General features: G+C 44.8%; 1 protein-coding gene across 10 annotated transcripts in view; it reads right to left on the minus strand.

Moving 5' to 3' along the window:
- OR10AK7H (olfactory receptor family 10 subfamily AK member 7H) overlaps positions 1-22,021 on the minus strand; it is a 164,041-nt gene that overhangs the window by 107,798 nt on the left and 34,222 nt on the right. For 2 of the 10 annotated variants that reach the window (XM_084965410.1, XM_084965411.1), the window contains one exon: positions 3,463-5,440. The exons of 3 other annotated variants lie outside the window; for them this stretch is intronic. In XM_084965410.1, coding sequence (XP_084821536.1) covers positions 4,486-5,433 — 948 coding nt within the window. In that variant the 5' untranslated portion in view covers positions 5,434-5,440 and the 3' untranslated portion in view covers positions 3,463-4,485. Of the gene's footprint in view, positions 1-3,462; positions 5,567-7,241; positions 7,942-14,306; positions 14,345-14,821; positions 14,998-20,396; positions 20,776-21,409; positions 21,551-22,021 lie in introns of those variants that run through there. 5 more of the 10 variants (XM_084965412.1, XM_084965409.1, XR_014808551.1 and 2 more) reach the window with 5 other exon arrangements.

Here is a 22,021-nt window from a genome sequence, read left to right on the forward strand (position 1 = left end):
CAAACTTTCAGTTACCAAATAAGTAAGTTACAGTTATGAAATGACCAATGTGGGAAATGAAGTCAGTTACTATGTAATATCTCTGTGCAATGATATGTTGTAACTATGGTGATCATTTTGAAATGTATGTAAATATTGGTGCACTATGTTGTCTAATAGGAACCAAGGTAAAGTTGTGGGCCACTTATACTCCAAAAATAGAGAAAGAGATCAGGTTTGTGGTTACCAGAGGTGGGAGGGGAGAGGGAATTGGATGAAGACAGTCAAAAGGTGCAAACTTCAAGTCGCAAGGTAAATAAGCGCTCGGGTTGTAATGTACAACACAATAAATATAATTAACATTGCTTTATGTTATATGTAAAAGTTACTAAGAGAATAATTCCTAAGCGTTCTCATCAACAAGGAAAATGTTATTTCCATTTCTTTACTTTTGAATTTATATGAGGTGATACATGTTCACTAAACTTTTTGTAACAACCGTTTCCTGATCTCCATATCATTATTCTGTACACATTCAATTTATACAGGGCTGTGTGTCAGTTGTATCTCAGTAAAACTTAAAGAAATAAAGTAATTGATCATCCAAGTTGGATAATTAAGCAACTTAGAAAAATATTATGAAGCACAAGAAATTTGACTCACGCTTCTTCATTTTCTTAAAGAGAAAAGAAAGGCCTGGCTTCTGTGGATACAAAGTGTACATGCAGAAATGTTACATCTTCGACCAGCACAGCTTGTGGCAGGCCCAGCAGCCATAATAGGAGTGAGAAGTGAGACCAAGCTTGGTCAGCCCTGCCCTGCTGGGACCCTCCTTGTCCTTGCAGGTAACCAACCGAGGGGGCCCCCAGATCACTCGTCACTATAGAGTTGCAGAGGGTCTGGAAATGTGCCAAGCTTGTTCATCATTATAAACCTGGGGATGAGACCATAGATGGTGCTGCGAAACTAATATATTTTGAGCCAATTATACTCAAAAAATTTTTTAAATAAAAAAATCTTATGTTCTCATTAAAAAAAAAACAAGCAAAAGCCCAGAAAACGTTAGATCCAGAGGTTGTGTGACCATAAAAGGGAATTAAGCTGGAATTTCAGAGTGACGTGGTGGAGGTGGAAGAGGCTTGATCAGCCCCAACTTAACTTAGGGCTCTGTAATCCCCCTCGCAGGACCTTCCCTTGCACAGGGAAAACCCCTAAACTGGGACACTGTGGAAACCACACTCCATGGATACCACTCTGCCTCTGGTCTCCTGGCAACATTTACTGAAAGATTATCCTTTAAGTTAATTGCACAGTGTAGCTTCTGTGAGATGGATCTCAGGGTTCATTTCTATGTAACTCCTTCAACGACATCCATTCTTTCATTCAACAAATAAGTGCAAAGTTGAAGGGTGTGCTGCATGCTGTTCCAGGTACTGGGGATACAGGCGCAGCAGCACTTACCCGCATGGAGCTTCCATGCCAGGGGGCCAGGGTCCATAGGCCTCCACTATAGGCAGCAGGAAAGGACAGTGCAGCAGGGCCTGATTCAAGTCCAGGTCCCTACAAGCCCAGGTCTTCCCCCTTCTCCACAGGCTTCTTTCTCATGCCTGCACCCTCCTCTCTAGGTCAGCCTGGAATGTGAAGACCACAGGGGCATGCGATGACATCACTCCACACGAGGCTAAAATGTGATCGCTGCAAGTATCACATCCACTGAGCAATGCTGGCAGTCCTTGTCTGGAATGCCCAAGGTGTGTGCCGCCCACATAAACAAAGAGATGTCAAAGCCTAGCTCTGACATATCCTATCCTGAGTCTCATATTTCTCCCTCCTGCCCAAGTTCGCTGATCAGACTCTTAATCCTGTAAACTAGTGGTAGAATTACAGTTAAAAATGGCAGACTAAAGGCCTACCATATCTCCTCGGAATCCAGACCCCAATTAAGGATAATCAATGAATTTGTAAAAGGTACAAATCCTCAACAGAGAAAACAGGAGAGAAGCATGAGCAACCAAGAAACTGGAAGACGTGTTTAGAAGCTGGAGGAACCACAAGGTGAGCCACTGGGGCACCACTAGGCAGAGAGCCCCACCTCCCAGAACTCTGGAGGGAGGTCAGGACACCGGACAGAGTGGGGTGGATGCAGGGTACTGAAATGGGCACTGGGAATAGGGCTGCAGAAAGTCTCAACCACACACCCCAGCACCAGCCATGTAACATCTGCCATGCTGGGGGCTTACTCTTGGAGAAGTGGGAGAAGCCCAGAACTCAGGGACACTAAATAAGACACAGGATAGGAGTGAGGTGTGAGACTGAAGACAATCAATAGACATCTGGGAAACGAAGGATGAACCCCTCAACCACACATGCTTCCTCCTTATCCTGGACTGAAGCTGGAGGGTTCCTTACATTAAAACACCTCTAAAGAAGAGACCCCTACATGGCACTGTTTGAAGAAAGAGCCAGGGAAAGAAAGAGCCAGGGAACCTCCAGCCTGGGGAACACTCAGAGGTGCCTGGGGTGTCACTTGCCCAGGAAAGGCAAGGATGCTCCATGCACCCGCCCTCATGCCCTCTGCTCTGTATCTCTTCCATCTGACTGTTACTGAGTTATGTTTTGAAGGGTGAAGCCCCTTCTGCTCAGGTCACTCTTGCTTTTAGAACCTGGCAAGACTGAATGGAAGCCTAGAAACACAAGTGGACATCTAATGACCTCTCACCATAAATGCCTTTCTCCTGGCTCTTTGCTTGGGTGACTCTTTCTCATCCTCAGATATCAGCTAAATCCTATTCATCACCAAGACCTTACCTGTCAGCCCTTGGTAAGCAGGTTTCCCCCTCCACTTTTCTTTATCACAGTGCATGGTTTTCTGAGGGTTCTGCAACTTCATCTCGCAGTGACTAAACCTAATTTCTATTTCAACCTACCATTCCACGGTGGGTGGGAGGAATACTCTCAAGCTTCTTTTGGTTTCCCTCTCCCTCTCCCAGACTCTGAGCTCTGGAGAGCTTCCAAAGTGCTGAGGTACACAGTGAATGGGAGTGGGGGAGGTTTAGCTTGGTCCTCTGCGTCCGGCACTCACGGAGAGATCTCCCTCCCATGAGGCCATCATTCCCACAGGTCATTACGGCATCTACTTGGGTTGTGCTGGTATAATTTCATGACTGTAAATCTTTCCACGTACCTGTCTTGAGTCCACAGTGCCTGATAGTGGTTGGGCTTAACGGATGCTCAAGAAATACTGGAATTGAATTGACTCATCTCCAAGACAAGGCAATCAGTGAGGTCTGAAAGAAAGCTGGAAGCCCATGCTAACTCTGAGACTCTACGCCAGAGTTCTCAGCCAGCCTCATATGTCATTTAGGTCCCTTGAAAGAATAAAAGGCCCTGGTGTGTGTGCTGCCTCTTTTGGTTTACAAATGGGCAGTGCATACACAACTTTTTTAGTCTTCCCTGGTTCCCTTATTCATCTTAGGGTTCACAGAAGATTCACAAGTTTATTACCCTTGAGTTTCATGCACTCCACCCACCGTGACATAGAATTTTAGAGATACAGAGGTCCCGGAGACCATTCAGTTTGAGGCAGTCATTCCACAGATGAGTAAGATCCAGGGGAAGAAAGTAAATTGCCCAAAGCCCCAAAACAAGTTAGCATGGTTGGGACTAGAACCCAGGCCACTCAGGGTCAGGTTTCGGGGTCTTTCCACAAGACCGTGCAGAATACACCACGTCAGCCCCGTGAACCACACTGGTTCCACGCACCACGTCAGGTCTGTGGGTTAAACTGGTTCCATGCATTGGCTCAGGTTTTAATGGTGGCTACAGATCTGTATTGATGGCATGTACCACTATGATTGCCTACATCGCCTTGACCGTCAACGGTGTCCGCATACCATGTCACTTACAGTTACCATATACCCTATGGGTTACATGTATTCTATTGGTTCCAGTGCCACAGTGGTAGATTATATTGTCACCTTCATTACTGGCTGCTCTCACTGTGGAGGGAATACACACCCACACTCATCACCATGTGACCTGCATTCCTTTTCCATGGGAAGAAAACACGTGCTGCCCTTTTACCATCAGGCTTGACCATAGGACCTACTTTGGCCAAAAGGACGTGAGCAAAGAGTTGTGTGTCACTTCTGAGCAGAAGCTTTAAGAGTCTTCATGTATTTTGGTCACTGCTCCTTTCTCTCTGTCCCAAGACTGCCATGTTCCAGACAGGGCCTCCTCCTTCAGGCTGCATCCAAGAATCCAATGGCAGAAAGCTACCTACGACTGACATAGAACATGAGCGATACATGAACTTTCGCTGTGTAAGCCACTGAGGCTATGGAGTTGTTCCTCAGTGCACACAATATAGCAAGTTGATCAAGACAGCCGTGTTGGTTCCATGGACCACCTTTGTTCCACTGGCCAAGCGCTACGGTGGTTCAAATGTATGCTGTCCCCCTTTCACAGGACTGGATGTTCTACCCCAGGCCCCTCCTGTCTCCCAGTTCACCAGGCCACTCTACCCCTTCCCATCACTTTGAAGAAAGCCCCCTTGATGTCCTTGTTCCTCAGACTGTAGACCACGGGGTTGAGCAGGGCCGTGAAGACATTGTAAAAGAGTGAGATCTGCTTGTCTCGCTCAGGGGAGTAGCTGGAGTTGGGCCTCATGTAGATGTAGGTGGCTGGAGCATAGAAGAATGTGACCACCGTCAGGTGGGAAGCACAGGTAGAGAAAGCCTTGCAGCGGGCCTGCGTGGACTTGATCTTGAGAATGGCCTGGACAATGCTGATGTAGGAAGCCAGAATGAGGGAGAGGGGGACAACAACCATGAAGACGCTGATGACCAGGTCCACCATCGCAATGAGGTGGGTGTCCGTGCAAGCCAAGCTTCGCACTGAGGGACCTTCGCAGAAGTAGTGGTTGACCACGTTGGGCCCACAGTATGGCAGCCGCATGGTGGAAAAAGTATGGATCAGAGAGGAGAAGAAACCGCAGGCCCAGGTCCCAGCAGCCAGCCGTGTACACAGGCCCCAGCTGAGGAGGACAGTGTAACGCAGGGGGTAGCAAATGGCCACATACCGATCATACGCCATGACCACAAACAAAAGGCACTCGGTCAGACCCAAGGTACCAAACACATACATTTGTAGCCAGCAGCCAGCAAAGGCGATGGTCTGAGATTGAGCGAGAAGATGCACCAACATCTGGGGCACGGTGGTGGTGACACAGCCCACATCCAGCAGGGAGAGGATGCAGAGGAAAAAGTACATGGGCGTGTGGAGATTCACGTCCAGACATATCAGGATGACGATGAGCCCATTGCCAAGGACTGAGCTCAGGTAGAGGAGAAGAAAGGCAATGAAGAGGATCCTGTTGGACATGGGGTCACAGGAAAAGCCACGCAGGATAAATTCAGAAACCCAGCTTTGGTTCTGCCCTGGAGGCATCCACATGGCTGGCCTATGAGAGAGTCACATTCGTTTAAATGTCATCTAACGTTCATAGTCCAGTAAGGGCTGGAGGCAGACAGGCTAGGGTTCTAATTCTGGGCCCACCGCTCACCTACTACTGTGGATCAGCTACTTCTCTGAGCCTCGGTCTCCTCATCCATAAAACGTGGCTAAGAGTATTCACCTCTCAGGGTTTCTATGGAGTTGGGGCAATGTATGTGAAGTGTCGTACACAAGGCCTTCAAGCACCAAAGAGCAGGAAAATGCTCATATACAGTCTCCCCCCTCTTATTCCCCACCCCTCAGTGGACAAACAGGTCACTCGTGTGTCTAGCAACAATCAGTCACCACATCAGCACCTGCCCGCAAACCTGCAGAGGTGGCCTTCCCCTCTGCCGTGGAGTTTGTCCGAGGATGCTACAAACACCTCCTCACCCTGTAAGCATTTCTCCTCAGCAGCTGACAGTGTGAAGCATTATCAGTAAGGGGCGACAGAGGGGCATTGTGAGGATTGCAGCAGGAAGGCACTTGCGCTGGGTCTTCAGTCCTCTTGGCCTGAGAGCCAATGGGCTGTGTAGAAGGGCAGTAGACCCATCACACTGACCTCAGTGGACCAACCACAGTCACACTCAGACCACACCCACTCTCGCCACCCTGTGGCCCCTTCTGTGCGAGCTCTGGCTTGTGCTCTTCCCCGATCACCAGCCACCACCAATACTCCCCCCGCCCGCCCCCACCGCAAACCGTGTTTGAAAAAGTCTGAGCTCAGTCATTTTTGGGAGGGGTGGGAGGGGAGAGCGTGTCAGGACTGGGGAGATGTAGGGAGGGAAGTACTTCCTAAATCCTTAGTCCCTTCAGTGTGTGTGCTGTTCTTCAACCATGAGGCAGTAGCTGCCTTCCCTCCCCCACCTCACTTGCTACTTCTGGATCTGTTAGAGTTCTTTTTCTTTTTTCTTCTTCTCCTTTTAGCAGTTATCCACTTTTCACTAGTTAGCAATTCTGTATATTAATGTTCTCCATCTACACTACTGGTGTGTTCTGTGTCCTGCCAGGATCCTGACCAATACAGATGTTAAATCTATGGGGGAAGGAATGGATAGGGAACAGAATGTTACATAGTTACAAGCTATCCATCCATAAAGTAATTAGAAATTACAGAAGTAAATAGTAGCTATCAGCAGAGAAACTGGACAACATCTTAACTGAGTCAATGAACATTACCAACAAGGAACAGGTGGACCCAACGTGTTTCCATAGCGAAATCCTAACAATGTATCACCTATATATTATTTCAGGCAAAAAATGCAAAGTCTGAATCTAATCATGAGGAACCATCAAAGACACCTAAACTGAGGAGTATTCTGTAAAGTAACTACCTTCTAATCTTCAAAAAATGTCTATATGAAAAACAAGCAAAGGCTAAGAATCTACAAGAGACACAAGGAGACTGAAAAAAATATAACAACCAAAGTAAGATATAATCCTTGGGGGGGATATTATAAAAGACATTCATCTGACGATTCCTAAAACTAGAATATGAGTTAGATTAGTTTAGACAAGTGTGTCCGTATTAAATTTCCTGAATTTGATAAGTGCTATAGAAGAGAATTACCTTATTCTCTTAAGTCTTAAGAACAATTTTCTGAACTATTAAAGGGTAAAGGAACATGATATTTGTAAATTATTCTGAAATAGTTCTGGAAATTATAATAACAATTACGCTAAAAATAATAAATCTAGGTGTGGAACATATAGGATTTCTCTGTAATATTCTTTCCGCTTTTCTGAGGGTTTTTCAGTTATTTCCAAAAGAAGTTTTTGAAAAATATTTTTAATGTGAAGCACTTTTTCAGACAAACAAAAGTGAGATTGTTTCAGGGGAATTCTCCAGGCAGCAAGAAAGTGACAGAAACACAAAAATGCAAAAGGAATGTAGAGACCCTCATGGAAAGGATAAGTATAAATAATGAATGTAAGCCATTAATAGAGTTTTATGGGACTTAAGTGAAAAACAAAAGATTATGGCAAAAATAGAATAAGAAATGCAGCGTGATCTAAATAAAGTCAGTATTCTAAATATTTAGCATACTTGGAAAAGCACTAAAAATGATCACTTGCAGTAGACTGTGACAGGCCAAAGATACACGTTATAATATCCAGGAAAATCAATAAAAGAATAAAAAATGTATAGCCAACAACCCAAAACAGGAGAAAATGAACTAAAAAAAGGTCATTAATCTAAAATAATGCTCTTTTGAAAGAGGAAAAAAGTCGAACATAAGATAGTCAAATGGGAGTTCCCATCGTGAATCCGACTAGGAACCATGAGGTTGCGGGTTCCATCCCTGGCCTCGTGCAGTGGGTTAACGATCCAGCATTGCCGTGAGCTGTGGTGTAGGTCACAGACGCGGGCTCGGATCCCACGTTGCTGTGGCTGTGGTGCAGGCTGGCAGCTACAGCTCTGACTCGACCCCTAGCCTGGGAACCTCCATATGCTGTGTGGCTGCGGCCCTAGAAAATGCAAAAGGACAAAAAAAAAAAAAAAAAAAAGTCAGATGAATAGAAAATAAGTGGAATGATGGTATGAACTTATATAGGTAATTACTTTAAATGCAAAAGGACTAAATATTCTAATAAAAGTCATATTTTCAAATGAGTTTTTAAAAAAACCCTACATATTATTCACAAGAAACACCCCTTACTCATGCTGCAATATATAAGTACATCAAATCAATACACTGTTTACTCACACTTACCCAATGTTACATCAATTATATCTCAACAAACTTTGGGGAAAAAAGAAATACACTTTTATATAAGGTCATAGACATGCTAGGGAAAAAATACACCATTTAAATACTAACCAAAAGAAACAGTGTAGCTTCATGAAACATTTGTCAGAACTGACCATATGCTGCATCATAAATGTAAGCTCAAGAAAGTCCAAAGGATGCAAGTCATTTAGTGTATACTCTCTAAACTACTAAACTGGCTAGAAATCCATTTCAAAATAAATATAATGGGGAAGTACCCAACTCCTTTGAAATTAGCATACACTTCTAAATAATTTATGGGACAAATTAAAATAAAAATGGAAATTAGTATATATTAAAGTAAGTGTTGATAAAATAAAACATTATAAGTGCTTAGGGGGAAATTTAAAGCCTTAAATGTGTATATTAGAATACAAAAAGGCTGAAAATTAATCAACTGAACTTTCACCTCAAGAAGCTAGAAAAGGAGCTACAAAACACACCCCAAAAGGTGTGGAAGGAAATAAATCATGAAGATAAGCACAAAAAACAATGAAATGGTAGACAAACTTATAATGGAGAAAAATCAACAGAGCCAAAAATTCATTCTCTGAAATAGCATATAATCCTTAGCAAGTCCTTAGCAAGACTGATAAAGAAAAATAACACCTGAAACTAATACAATGTTGTAAATCATAAAAGAAGAAAAAAAAGAAAGAAAAAGAAAGAAAACACAAATTACCAACATCAGGAATGAAAAGGGAGACATTCCTATAGATCCTATAGCCATTTAAAAGCTGATTTAAAAATTACAAACATTTTATACCAATAAATTTGACAATTAAACAAAATGAACAAATACCTTAGAAAACAGAAATTACCAAAACTGACAAATAAGAACTAAAAGTCAGAAGAGTCTACTGTCTTTCCAAAAAATATTGAATCTATAAATTAAAACTTTCCTAGAAAGAAAACTCTAGGCCCAGACAGCTTTACTGGTGAATTCCTCCAACGTTTACGAGAGGAATAATTCCAATGGTAACAAACCCTTTCTAAGCATAGAAAAAGAAGGAACATTTCCCAACTCATTTTATGAGACCAGCATAAAATCAAAACCAGAAAGTAACAAAATTACAAGAAGGAAAACTCATAACTGAATCTCTTTCATAGGCATTATTGCAAAGCTCCTTAGCAATACATTAGCAAATTTAATTTAGTGATATATTTTAAAAGATAATACGTCACAATCAAATTGGGTTATGACAATAATTCAAGGCTGGTTTAGCACTGGATAAGTAAACAATGTAATTCATCTGATTAATGGAAGTAAGGGAGAAAACATATGATTAACTTAAACAGAAAAAGCATCTGTTAAAAAATCAACAGTGAAGATTAGAAATAATCCTCCCAGTACAGGAGAAATAGAAGGGGACTTTCCTAATGTGATAAATATTATCCCCAATAAAAGAAGAAGCAGCCTACAGCAGGTGTCATACTACATGGTGAAATACTGATAACTTACTCCCTAACACTGAAAGTGAAGCAAAAATGTTCACTATTGCCAAGTCTAGTAGTCCTAGCCAGTGAAATAAGTCAAGAGAAGGAAATAAAAGACCAAAGGGTTAGGAAGGAAGATACAAAACTGTTATTATTTGCAGAACACCTGATTGTATAGGTAGAAAATTTAAAAGAACTTAAAGACAAACTGGTCTTATTAATTAAGGACACCAAACTCCAACATATTTCTCTATACCAGCAACTAGAAACAATTCATAAGAGGATTTTTAAAAACCAAACATGCAGCAATAACTCTAATAAACTGTGTGTGGGAAACATTACTTAGAGAAATTAATGGAGACCAAATAAATGGAGGAACATGCCATGTTCATACATGGGTTGGGCAATTCGACATTGCAGAGACCTGAAACTGATTTACAGACTCAATACGATTCCAGTCAAAACCCTGGTGGTTTTTTTCCTATATAAACTGACAAGCTGGTTATAATACTTATAAGGAAATTTTGAAGAAAGGAGCCAAAGCTAGAGGACTTACCAGATATTAGGACTCACTATAAAGCACTATAGTTAACAAGTATGAAATTAGCATAACAGCAAAAAAGTAGATCAATGGAGGAGAATAAAGTCTAGAACAGACCTGTGAATATGTAGTCACCTAACTTCTGACAAAATTGATCCCCTAATGCAATGGGAAAGCATGTTCTTTTCAATAAATTCTGCTGGATCTTGTGGCTATTCACACAGGGAAAAATAATTTTAATCCTACCTCAACACAGTACACAAAAGTCAATCACAGATATTTTATAGATTTAAGTGGTAAAGACAGAATAACAACATTTTGAGAAGCAAACACAGAAAACTATTTGTCACCTTGTAATAGGCATAGATTTCTTAAACAGGAAAGAAAAAGCACCAGCCATAGAGAAACACAAATGATAAACTATATGGTTATATATAAATTACATACACAGATAATTATATATAATGACATAATTATATACACAGATGACATTAAAATGAAGAATTTAAAATTTGTATCCAGAATAAAGAACTCTTACAAATTAACAAAGTAACAAAGACTGCCCAAGAGAATAATGGGCAAAATCTTTTAAAAGACACGTCACAAAAGAGGCAGCTAAATGTCGTTAATCAAGTGAAAAGGCATTCAACATCATTAATCAGCCAGGAATTACAAATTAAGACCACAGCACACCACCACTCCACACACCAGAATGGGTCAAGTGAAATATACGTGGTATTGGCAAGAGTAACTGGAACTTTCTTACACTGATGATGAGAGACTAAATTTGCACAATCCCTCTGGAGAACTTTTGATGGCATCTCTTAAAGTTGAACACATGCACTCCACATTTCTCAGCAATCCTATGCCTAACTATATCCCCATTTACTTATATACACACACATATGTGTGTATAAGAAGGAAAGACATGCACAAAAATATTCAAAACACTAGTCAAAATAACCCCAAACAGGGGACTGCCCAAGTTTCAATCAACAGTATAATGGATTTAAGGAAAAAAACAAACTGTGGTATGTTTGTATAGAAGTTACCTTCGATGAGGGTAAGAAACTCGGGGGAGACATCAGGCCATCCTCGACCTCACCACCCCACCCCACCTCCTCACCTGACCGATGGACCACCTGCATGTCCCTCAAAGCCACCCCTTCCTTTGCCCTGGATCAGGAGCCCATTGTTTCTCACCCACAATCCCACACAAGCCCCTCCTTAGTCTCCCTGCCTCTGCACTTTTCCTTGAAGGCATTCTCCATATGGGCCACTGCAAGTGATTGCTCAAAACACGACCCTGGTCCTGCCTGTCTGCTGTTTAAAACCCTTTAAGAGTTCCCTCAAGTCCCAGCCCAAGAGGTTGGATGTACAGTGATGTACGGTGGGACCTCATTGTTTATCTGCTCAAATGTAGTAGGACACGATGGAAGACAGTGTGATGAAAAGAGTACACACACACACACACAAACACACAACACGACTAGGTCACTATGCTGAAATTGATATAACACTATAAATCAACTATAACAGAAAGTAAAAGAAGAAGAACAAGGACTTCCCAGTGCCCAATCACTTTAGACAGATGCACAGACCATTCCTAAAGGATCTGCCCTCAAAGGCTTTTCAGCCTCAGCGCCCAGCTCTGTCTCCCACCCCATCTTTTTCACATACACATAATCTCCATATGAGTATGCCCAGTTTTGTGCATATCCTTACCTCTGTCACACCTTCAGAGCTTTGCTCAGGTCTCCAGCATAGAAGAGCACCAGTGCCTGCATCCCCACTGCCCACACATGCTCTGTTACACATCCAACTTTATTCCCAGCTGAGGACTCAGCTCAGCGATCACCCCCACCAGGAAGCCTTCCCAGGTCTATCCTACCATCTCCCACTCCTACGTCTTGACTTGATGCTTTCTCTCTCTATGTCTCATAGCCCCTAGTGCCTATTGGTAAGCTATAACCCTAGTAATCCTAGAGGGCTCTGATATAAAGTTTAAGAACTAATATCTCAGGAGAACGTTCTCCCCTTCATGTTAACTTCATTTCATCTTAACTATCTATATCTACATAGATGTAGTTAGAATATCTGTAATAAAGTATGGACATAGGAGTGAGTTTATAACCTTCTTTCAGGGTGGCTCTGCGGCACAATGGACTTGTAGGTTTATAACCTTCTTTTCAGTAGTAACAATAGCTAATGAACAATTTCTGCAGGCCAGGCATCGCCACTCATCCTCACAACATCTCACCGAGGTAAGCACCATTACTTCCATTTTCACAGAGGAAAATCAACTAGAGCACAGAGAGAGCAAATGATTCGCTCCAAACTGTAATTTACATGATGGACCCAGGATCTGAACCAAGGCAGGTTGGCTTTGGAGCCAACTCTTAATCATTACCTTCTTCGGCTCAGGCAAATAAGCTCTAAGTGGAACGGGTAAAGAATGCCGCCTTCCTCCACCTGCACCTCAGTTGAGCTTGTTGAGGTTTGGCACGAGACACTATAGAATCGTGACCTCATGAGGTACAGCCACCAGACAAGACAGGATCAGGCCCCTTCTAGGACAAAGGACTAAAGTGGCAGCCACAGACTCTTTCGCGTGATAACGTTTCCTCTGCATGCTCCCATCACTTGGTCGTGAGAAGCCATGGGGTTGCCCCGGAAGCAGAGGAAATGGATGGGAGGTGACATAGGCAGTGATCGCCATTCTGGAACCAGCAAGTCTTTCTAAAAGCCTCTCTCTCTGAGTCGACCTTGCTTTCAGTGGGAATGGGGATGCTATTTAGCCAGGGGCAGGGGAGGGGGAGTCTCCTAAGATTCCATTAGCCCAGAAGTTTCTGTCTTAATTTGCAATAGCCCAGGCCTCTAGCGAGCAGGGGTGGTGGGTCCTAATTAGTGCAGTCACTGATGTCACTGCTGAAGGCTTCCTCCCGGCATAACCATCATTGTCCTCTCATGATGTCTCTTAGCTGGACCTGGACACCTTGAGTTCAGGAAATGTTATTATTCATTGTCTGTTTTTAGCTCCTAGACCATGGCTTGGCACAGAGGAACGATCAATATACACTGACGAAACGAATAAACAGAAGAAGGACAGAGGTCTAGGAAGAAGGAATGGGAGGGGACCGAGGTGTGGGGTGGTAAGGAAAGGAGTGCGGAGGGAGGAAAGGGGGCTAGAGGGATGTTGGGACGTAAGCCTGGAGAGGACCCCGTGACCAGGTGACCTGGCTTCCTTTGACCTCCAGCCCCTAGATGCCTGGATTCTGCATCTCGCCCCAAACCCAAAGACCATCTCACCGCTCAGGTACCACAGAAACAAGTCACGGGGAGACAGTCACTTGTTCTTAAAGGAATGAGACTGAACAGGAAGTGCCCACGGCACCTGAGCCCCAGGAGCCAGGATTCCAGACAACCCAATCTCGAGAAAAGCACTAGGTTTCTGAGAGGTCGGAGGCAGAACCCCGTGCCTTCTCTCCATCGTGCAGCCCTCTGCACCCGGCCAGGCCAGCCCTGGCTCCTGAAGACCTTGCCTGTCAGGTCCTCCAGTGCAGACGGAGAGAGTCTTGGCCATCCCAAGCTTCTCCCATTGGGCCAAGCTGCAGAGGCTTTATGGTCCTGCCTCCTTACCAGGTTTCCTGGGAGAGCGGGGGAAGGGCCACCCCCTTGCTTCCTGCCATCACCGTCCCTGTCCCTGATGGGGATGCCAAGATAAATTCCCTGAGTGTTGTCAACAAGAACCCCACAAGGAAGATGCCCTTGGGGACAGAGCAAGAGCAAACCACACCCAGGCTGGGGAGGCGAAGTGACCTGTTTTCTCTTCCAGCTTACTGGGGGATAGGACCAGCCCAGGAGAGAGGCAGTTGGCACCTGGTCACCCTGTGGAAATGTCAAGAACTGAAGGCCACATGCTGATGCCCCTCGTACCCCCCAGACGCCCCCTTGCTATTTAAACCCCGTTTGAGTCACACCTCTATTCCTTACTGAGCTACCTTGGGCACATCAGATCCTTCCATTTCCCACCAGAAAACACCTTGGACATGATGATGACGATAAGCTGACCACGGAACACCAACCTTATACAGATGTTGAGCCAGGTCCTAGCAAGCAGCACCTGGAAAGTAAGTATCAGCTGCAGGTTAACATGCAAGGAAGCTGAGGCCCAGTGGACACAGAAACTTGCCCAAGGGCTCCCATCTACTAAAGGCAGAGCCTGAATTTTTTTTTCTTCTGCTTTTTAGGGCTGCACTCACGCCATATGGAGGTGCCCAGGCTAGGGGTCGAATGGGAGCTACAGCTGCTGGCCTATGCCACAGCGATAGCAAGCCAGAATCCAAGCCACGTCTGCAGTCTACACCACAGCTCACAGCAATGCCAGATCCTTAACCCACTGAGCGAGGCCAGGGATCGACCCTGCATCTTCATGGATACCCGTCAGGTTCGCTTCCAGTGTGCCACAACAGGAATTCCCCAGAACCTGAATTTGAATCAAGAGCTATCACCTTCTAGGGCCTGCTCTCTTTAACTCTGTTATTTGGCCTCAGTTTGCTCCCCTGTAAAATGGTAACTATAGTATCTTAATCCCTCCGACCTTCCGGGTTGCTGGGAGAATTCAGTGAGGTAATGTGTTGAGAGCCCAGCGCAGGTCCTGGCCACCCCATCCGTGGTTGTGAGTTCCCGTGTCTGCTTTCTGTCCGGGCCTGCGTTCCGCTTCCATTCAGGCAAAGGCGGTCTCTCCTGTCAGCCACAGGTCACCCGAGCCAACCACTTTGCAGAAACGTTGTGAGGTGGTGTTCAATGAGGTCATTCGCAAAGAGAAAGTTTGTAACTATAGTGAAATTACTTATGTTAATTAAAAACAAGGGTCAAGGAAGCTTGAAGGCATTATGCTAAGTGGAATAAGCTAGGCAGAGAAAGCCAAACACCGCAGGATCTCACTTACAAGTGGGATCTAAAACCACCGAATGCAAAGCAACAGCACAGAGAGTAGCGTGTAGCTGCGCGGGGCTGGGGGTGGGAAAGCAGAGAGAGGCTGGTGCCAGGGTACAAACTCTCAGGTACAAGACAGCACCTCTGGGGATTGGGTGCACAGCGTGGTGACGACAGCTAACAACACGGCAACTCACGAGGTGCCGTGAGAGCAAAGCTTCAACCTTCTCACCAACAGCAGCAGCAAGATGGCAATTATGTGACGGGAAGAACAAGTAAACGAACTTTGTTGGGGTAACTCTTTCAGGACACATACCGGTATCAGTTCATCACATTGTGTACCTTGAACTTACCGCAATGTTACAGTAATGAACATTGTTAATTAAGTCTCAATAATTTGGGGTGAGAGAGAAAAGAAAAATCAGTTTATAAAGTGCAAAACAAAACCCAAAGCTCAAAATTCTTCACACACTCATCGTTCTACTACTACAATGCAGATGCCTGTTCTCCGTGTTCTGGAAGTTGTTTGCATCTACTGCGTTTGTACTGTGAAAATACTCTGAAAATGATGTGCTCTGTAGGTCTCTGCGCCACGCTGGGTTCGGTGACTTTATGTTCCCTTGAAATTTGGCCATTATGGGGATATTGACCCAACACAGAAATCAGCAAACAATACAAATCCGAACTCCTTCCCCCTCCAGGACTGCTTGTTAAACATTTACATAGAAAACCCTAAGGACTCAACCCCAACACTACTTGAACTGATTAATAAATTCAGCAAAGTAGCAGGCTATAAGATTAACATTCAGAAGTCAGTCACATTTCTGTATACCAGCAATGAAATATTAGAAGAGGAATACAAAAATACGATACCTTTAAAAATTGCACCTCACAAAATCAAATACCTCGGAATACACCTGACCAAGGACGTAAAGGACCTATATGCCGAGAACTATAAAACTTTAATCAAAGAAATCAAAGAAGATGTAAAGAAATGGAGAGATATTCCATGTTCCTGGATTGAGAAAATCAATATTGTAAAAATGGCCATACTACCCAAAGCAATCTACAGATTCAATGCAATCCCTATCAAATTACCCATGACATTTTTCACAGAACTAGAACAAACAATCCAAACATTTATATGGAACCACAAAAGACCCAGAATCGCCAAAGCAATCCTGAGAAACAAAAACCAAGCAGGAGGCATAACTCTCCCAGACTTCAAGAAATACTACAAAGCCACAGTCATCAAAACAGTGTGGTACTGGTACCAAAACAGACAGACAGACCAATGGAACAGAATAGAGAATCCAGAAATAAACCCTGACACCTATGGTCAATTAATCTTTGACAAGGGAGGCAAGAACATAAAATGGGAAAAAGAAAGTCTATTCAGCAAGCATTGCTGGGAAACATGGACAGCTGCATGCAAAGAAGTGAAACTAGAACACACCCTCACACCATGCACCAAAATAAACTCAAAATGGCTGAAAGACTTAAATATACGACAGGACACCATCAAACTCCTAGAAGACAACATAGGCAAAACACTCTCTGACATCAACATCAGGAATATTTTCTCAGGGCAGTCTCCCAAAGCAATAGAAATTAGAGCAAAAATAAACCCATGGGACCTCATCAAACTGAAAAGCTTTTGCACAGCAAAGGAAACCCAAAAGAAAACAAAAAGACAACTTTCAGAATGGGAGAAAATAGTTTCAAATGATGCACCCTACAAGGGCTTAATCTCTAGAATATATAAACAACTTATACAACCCAACAGCAAAAAAACCAATCAACCAATGGAAAAATGGGCAAAAGACCTGAATAGACTGTTCTCCAAAGAAGATATACAGATGGCCAACAAACACATGAAAAAATGCTCAACATCGCTGATTATAAGAGAAATGCAAATCAAAACTACCATGAGATACCACCTCACACCAGTCAGAATGGCCATCATTAATAAATCCACAAATAACAAGTGCTGGAGGGGCTGTGGAGAAAAGGGAACCCTCCTGCACTGTTGGTGGGAATGGAAACTGGTACAGCCACTATGGAGAACAGTTTGGAGATACCTTGGAAATCTATACATAGAACTTCCATATGACCCCGCAATCCCACTCTTGGGCATCTATCCGGACAAAACTCTACTTAAAAGAGACACATGCACCCACATGTTCATTGCAGCACTATTCACAATAGCCAGGACATGGAAACAACCCAAATGTCCATCGACAGATGATTGGATTCGGAAGATGTGGTGTGGTATATATACACAATGGAATACTACTCAGCCATAAAAAAGAATGACATAATGCCATTTGAAGCAACATGGATGGAACTAGAGAATCTCATCCTGAGTGAAATGAGCCAGAAAGACAAAGACAAATACCATATGATATCACTTATAACTGGAATCTAATATCCAGCACAAATGAACATCTCCTCAGAAAAGAAAATCATGGACTTGGAGAAGAGACTTGTGGTTGCCTGATGGGAGGGGGAGGGAGTGGGAGGGATTGGGAGCTTGGGCTTATCAGACACAACTTAGAATAGATTTACAAGGAGATCCTGCTGAATAGCATTGAGAACTATGTCTAGATACTCATGTTGCAACAGAAGAAAGGGTGGGGGAAAAATGTAATTGTAATGTATACATGTAAGGATAACTTGACCCCCTTGCTGTACAGTGGGAAAATAAAAAAAAAAAAATTAAAAAAAAAACAAAAAGCATTTACCAGCACAGGCATTCCCATTGTGGCTCAGCAGGTTAAGAACCCAAGAAAGTGTCTGTGAGGATGTGGGCTCGATCCCTGGCCATGCTCAGTGGACGCAGGATCCAGTGTTGCCCCAAGCTATGGCACAGGTGGCAGGTGCGGCCTTGGCATGTGCCAGCAGCTGATTTGACCCCTAGCCTGGGAACTTCCATGTGCCACAGGTGTGGGATACAAAGGGAAAAAAATTGAAAGAAAAAATGTACCAGCACACCACTGCTTCCAGTCCTGAGTCCTGAGAACTTCGACAGCTCAGAACAACCTAACGCTGGAGGCATCCTGCTCAAATGTTGGGGGAGCCTGCACTGAGCCCTCATCCAGGAGAAGCCCAACCCAGCAGCTCAGTCCCTCTCAGCCCTGTTCTCCTTGCCCTAACCCAGACAGAGTGACAGAGCCCCTGGCACTTGCCTCTGGACCCTCGCCAGCCCCCTCGCAAACCTCAGCAGGGCCGGCCAGGGTTGAGGGCTTCTGAGGCAAAACACACAGCAGAGCAGCTCTGCCGTCAGGGAGCTCCCAGGCCCCACAGGCTCCCACCTCTAGGGACAAAGGCCAAGGGCACTCAAAGCTACTTTGTACAGGCCTTGGGAGGCAGAGGTTTGACAGGTGAGAAAACAGCATCAGAAAGGGTATGAACTTGTCCAGGGTCACAGGCTGAAAACAGGAGGAACCCAGGAGCAAATGGAGGCCACTGCTACCCCCACCAGGCCGTGTCTTCCGAGGCAAGTTTCCACCTCCCGAAAATGAGGAAAATGAGAACGACTCTTACTTCTCTAGCAGGTTCTGATAAAGATGTAGAGATGGCACGCATGGGTGTTGGAGCCCAAGGCTTAGCACAGCATAACCACTTAATAAAGGTAAATCGCATGCCTGCGTCTACTTCATGATGCCCGCTCTCCGACTCCCTCAAATTGCACTTTGCCGGGAGGGGACACATCCCCTCCCTCATGGCATCTCTGGGGCTTGATCCAGTGCGTCCCTGAACTTCCTCCAGGGATAGGAGTACCCAGGGATTCCATCTGGGTACTTCATGGTCCCTTGGGAGGGGCAGGGCCAGGGGACTTGGATCCCAAGGCTCCCTCCAACCTCAGCTCTTTCTCAGACTCAGCTCCAGCCTCAGAGGACAGCTCTGTGGAAATATGCTCCTGTACACACCTCCCTCTACACACACATCCTTCTGGACCAGCTCAACGGGCCCAGAGATCCAGGGAGGAGGCAGGAGTCTGGGCCCAGGACTCAGGACAGAGGAAAACTCGTCAGCCCCTTTCTTCGGAACCATGACAGAAACGATAACCATCCTGTGCTCTGAGCCAAGGCCCTGACTCCTCTCGCACAGGTTACCGGCCCACACTTCAGCTCTGAAGAGGCCCTCCCGGCAGGATCCATCTGCCCCCTAGACGCGGGAAGAGACCGTGGCCCAGGGAGATGCAGCGGCTTGCCCACAGCCAGAGCAATCTAGAATCACAGATAGGATGAAACTTGGGCCCCCTCGATGTTTTAAATGACAGAATTAAAGCGTGTCAAGCCTAGTCCTGCCCTCCGTATTCCAGATACATGGTATGTGACCAGAAAGGGATCAGTGGTTTGGCCGAGACCACGCTGCTGGATAATGATAGAGCCAGCACCAGAACCCTGCACTCGCCTCTTGGGCTGGGTCGACAATGTCATGTGCTTCAGTGCTGGAGGCTAAACTGACGGCCGCGCCAGAACACTAACTGAGGCGTTCCCACTGTGGCTTAGTGGGTTAAGAACCTGACATAGTGGCCGTGAGCATGCAGGCTCAATCCCTGGCCTCACTTAGTGGGTTAAGGATCCAGTGTTGCTGCAAGCTGTGGCACAGGTCTCAGATGAAGCTCGGATTCAGGGTTGCCATGGCTGTGGTGTAGGCCAGCCCTGAGGCTCTGATTGAACCCTCAGCCCAGAACTTCCATATGCCACACATGCAGCCCTAAAAAGAAAGAGAAAGAACTCTAACGGAAATCCTTCCTGCTGGCGTGATCGCCACTGGGGTTGGGCCAGCTGAGGAGTCGACATGAGGTAGAAGACTGGACTCTGGATGCTGAATCTGAGCCAGACGGGCCCGCAGGCCTCAAGGAGAAGAGGGAGGGCTGTCAGTAGGGGAAAAGCTGGGCCTGCCCCAACCCTAACTACAGGGGACTCTGTAATTGGCTCCAGGCTGAGAGGGCCTCTGGGAGGGACTCTGCGGGAATTAGCTCTCATTTGCTAAGACAGGCGCCCTAGAGGGTCTTCTGGGTCTGTGTCTGGGGAGGGAGCTGAGGGCAGTGGTGGGAGGTGGCGACAGTACTGACGGTCAAGAGCATCCTAAGGGTCCTTCGGGACGGCCTCACATAGCGAGTCCTTCTTGTACGTTTTCCCCCCAGGTCTTCCCGGCACTCCTGGGAGGGAGGTGTTGTGGTTCCTGTTTTCCAAATGGTGACAATGATGGCGACAGATACTCACTGAGCCCTTGTCATGGGCCAAGTCCTGAGGGAGTCACTGGTGCTGGTTTTGGTCACGTCACTGCTCTCCAAGTCAGAAGAGCCTTCACGGTCAACATGCCCAGGTCCCTTCTCTGATTTTTTGCAGCATGGAAATTAAAACTCAGAGAAGGGATGTCACTGGGTTTCATGAGTTAGTGCCGAAGACTAGAACCTAGAAGTCCTGTCTCCCAGACACAGAACCCTGCCGTTGACCCCAGGCTCGATTCTCTGCTCTGTTCTCTAGGAACCTGGAGAAAGAACTGTCCATCTGCCCAGTAATAAGGAATTGCAGGTTTCTTTTCATGCACACCCTCAGCATCTTGATTCCTGGATGTTTGTGTCCCCCCAGGCTGTAAATCCTGTGTGAACCAGTGAAAGGACACGTAGGTCAGACAGACTACGAGGACAGCAATGATGATGATAACAACAGTGATGATGATGATGCAGTGACAACAACGGCAAAATCCTATGGGTGGGGCTTATTATTTGCTTTACTTACAACAACCTGTTTAACATTCAGAACCTCCCTATGAGCTACTATCCAAAATCTATAGACAGCTCATACGACTCACTATCAAAAAAACAAGCAACCCAATCAAAAAGGAGCAGCTCTGAGTAGACATTTTTCCAAAGAACACATACAGACAGCTAGTGGGCACAGGAAAAGATGCTCAATCATCACTAATTGTCAGAGAAATGAAAATCAAAACATCAACAAGGTACCACCTCACACCTGTCAGAATGGATAGCACCAAAAAGTCTACAAATAACAAGTGTTGGAGACAATATGGAGAAAAGGGAACCCTTGTACTCCGTTGGTGGGATGGAAACTGGTGCATCCACTACGAGAAACAGTCTGGAGGCTCCTCAAAAAACTAAAAATAGACCTACCGTATGATTCAGCAATTCCAGTCCTTGGTATATCTCCAGACCAAATGAAAACACTACTTTGAAAAGAGACGTATACCCAGTGTTCAGAGCAGAACTACTTACAATAGCCAAGACACGGCAGCAACCAAGTGTCCATCAGCAGGCGAATGGATCAAGAAGATGTGGTATATACACACGATGAAATGTTACTCAACCATAAAAAATGAGAATGAAATTCTTCCATTTGCAGCCATGGGGATGGACCTGGAGAATATTATGCTTCGTGAAGTAAGTCAGACAAAGATAAACACTGTATGATTTTACTTATATGTAGAATCTAAAAAAGAATATAAATTAAAGGATATGCAAAAGAGAAATAGACTCAGAGATGTAGAAAATGAACTTGTTTTCTATGGAGAGGCAGGGGGAAGGGCAAATTCGCAATTTGGGATTAAGAGATACAAACCACTATGTATAAAATAGATAAGTAACAAGGATACATTGCACAGCACAGGAAATGATAGCCATTACTTTCAGTAATTTTTCTTGGAGTATAATCTGTAAAATGCTGAATCACTATGCTTTACACTCTAAACTAATATACTGGAAATCAACTATACTTCAGTTTTTAAAAATTTCTGTGAACTAGTGTTGTCTTCATCATTTTGCAGATGAGGACACTAAGTTATAGAAACTTAGTAATGTGATTAAATCTCCCAAAGCCACTAATTGACA

Source organism: Sus scrofa, chromosome 6 (assembly GCF_054392235.1).
Source record: "Sus scrofa isolate SSC_HxYL_T2T_F1_AM1 chromosome 6, Sscrofa_HxYL_maternal_Yorkshire_Landrace_v2.0, whole genome shotgun sequence".
Lineage (NCBI taxonomy): Eukaryota > Metazoa > Chordata > Mammalia > Artiodactyla > Suidae > Sus > Sus scrofa.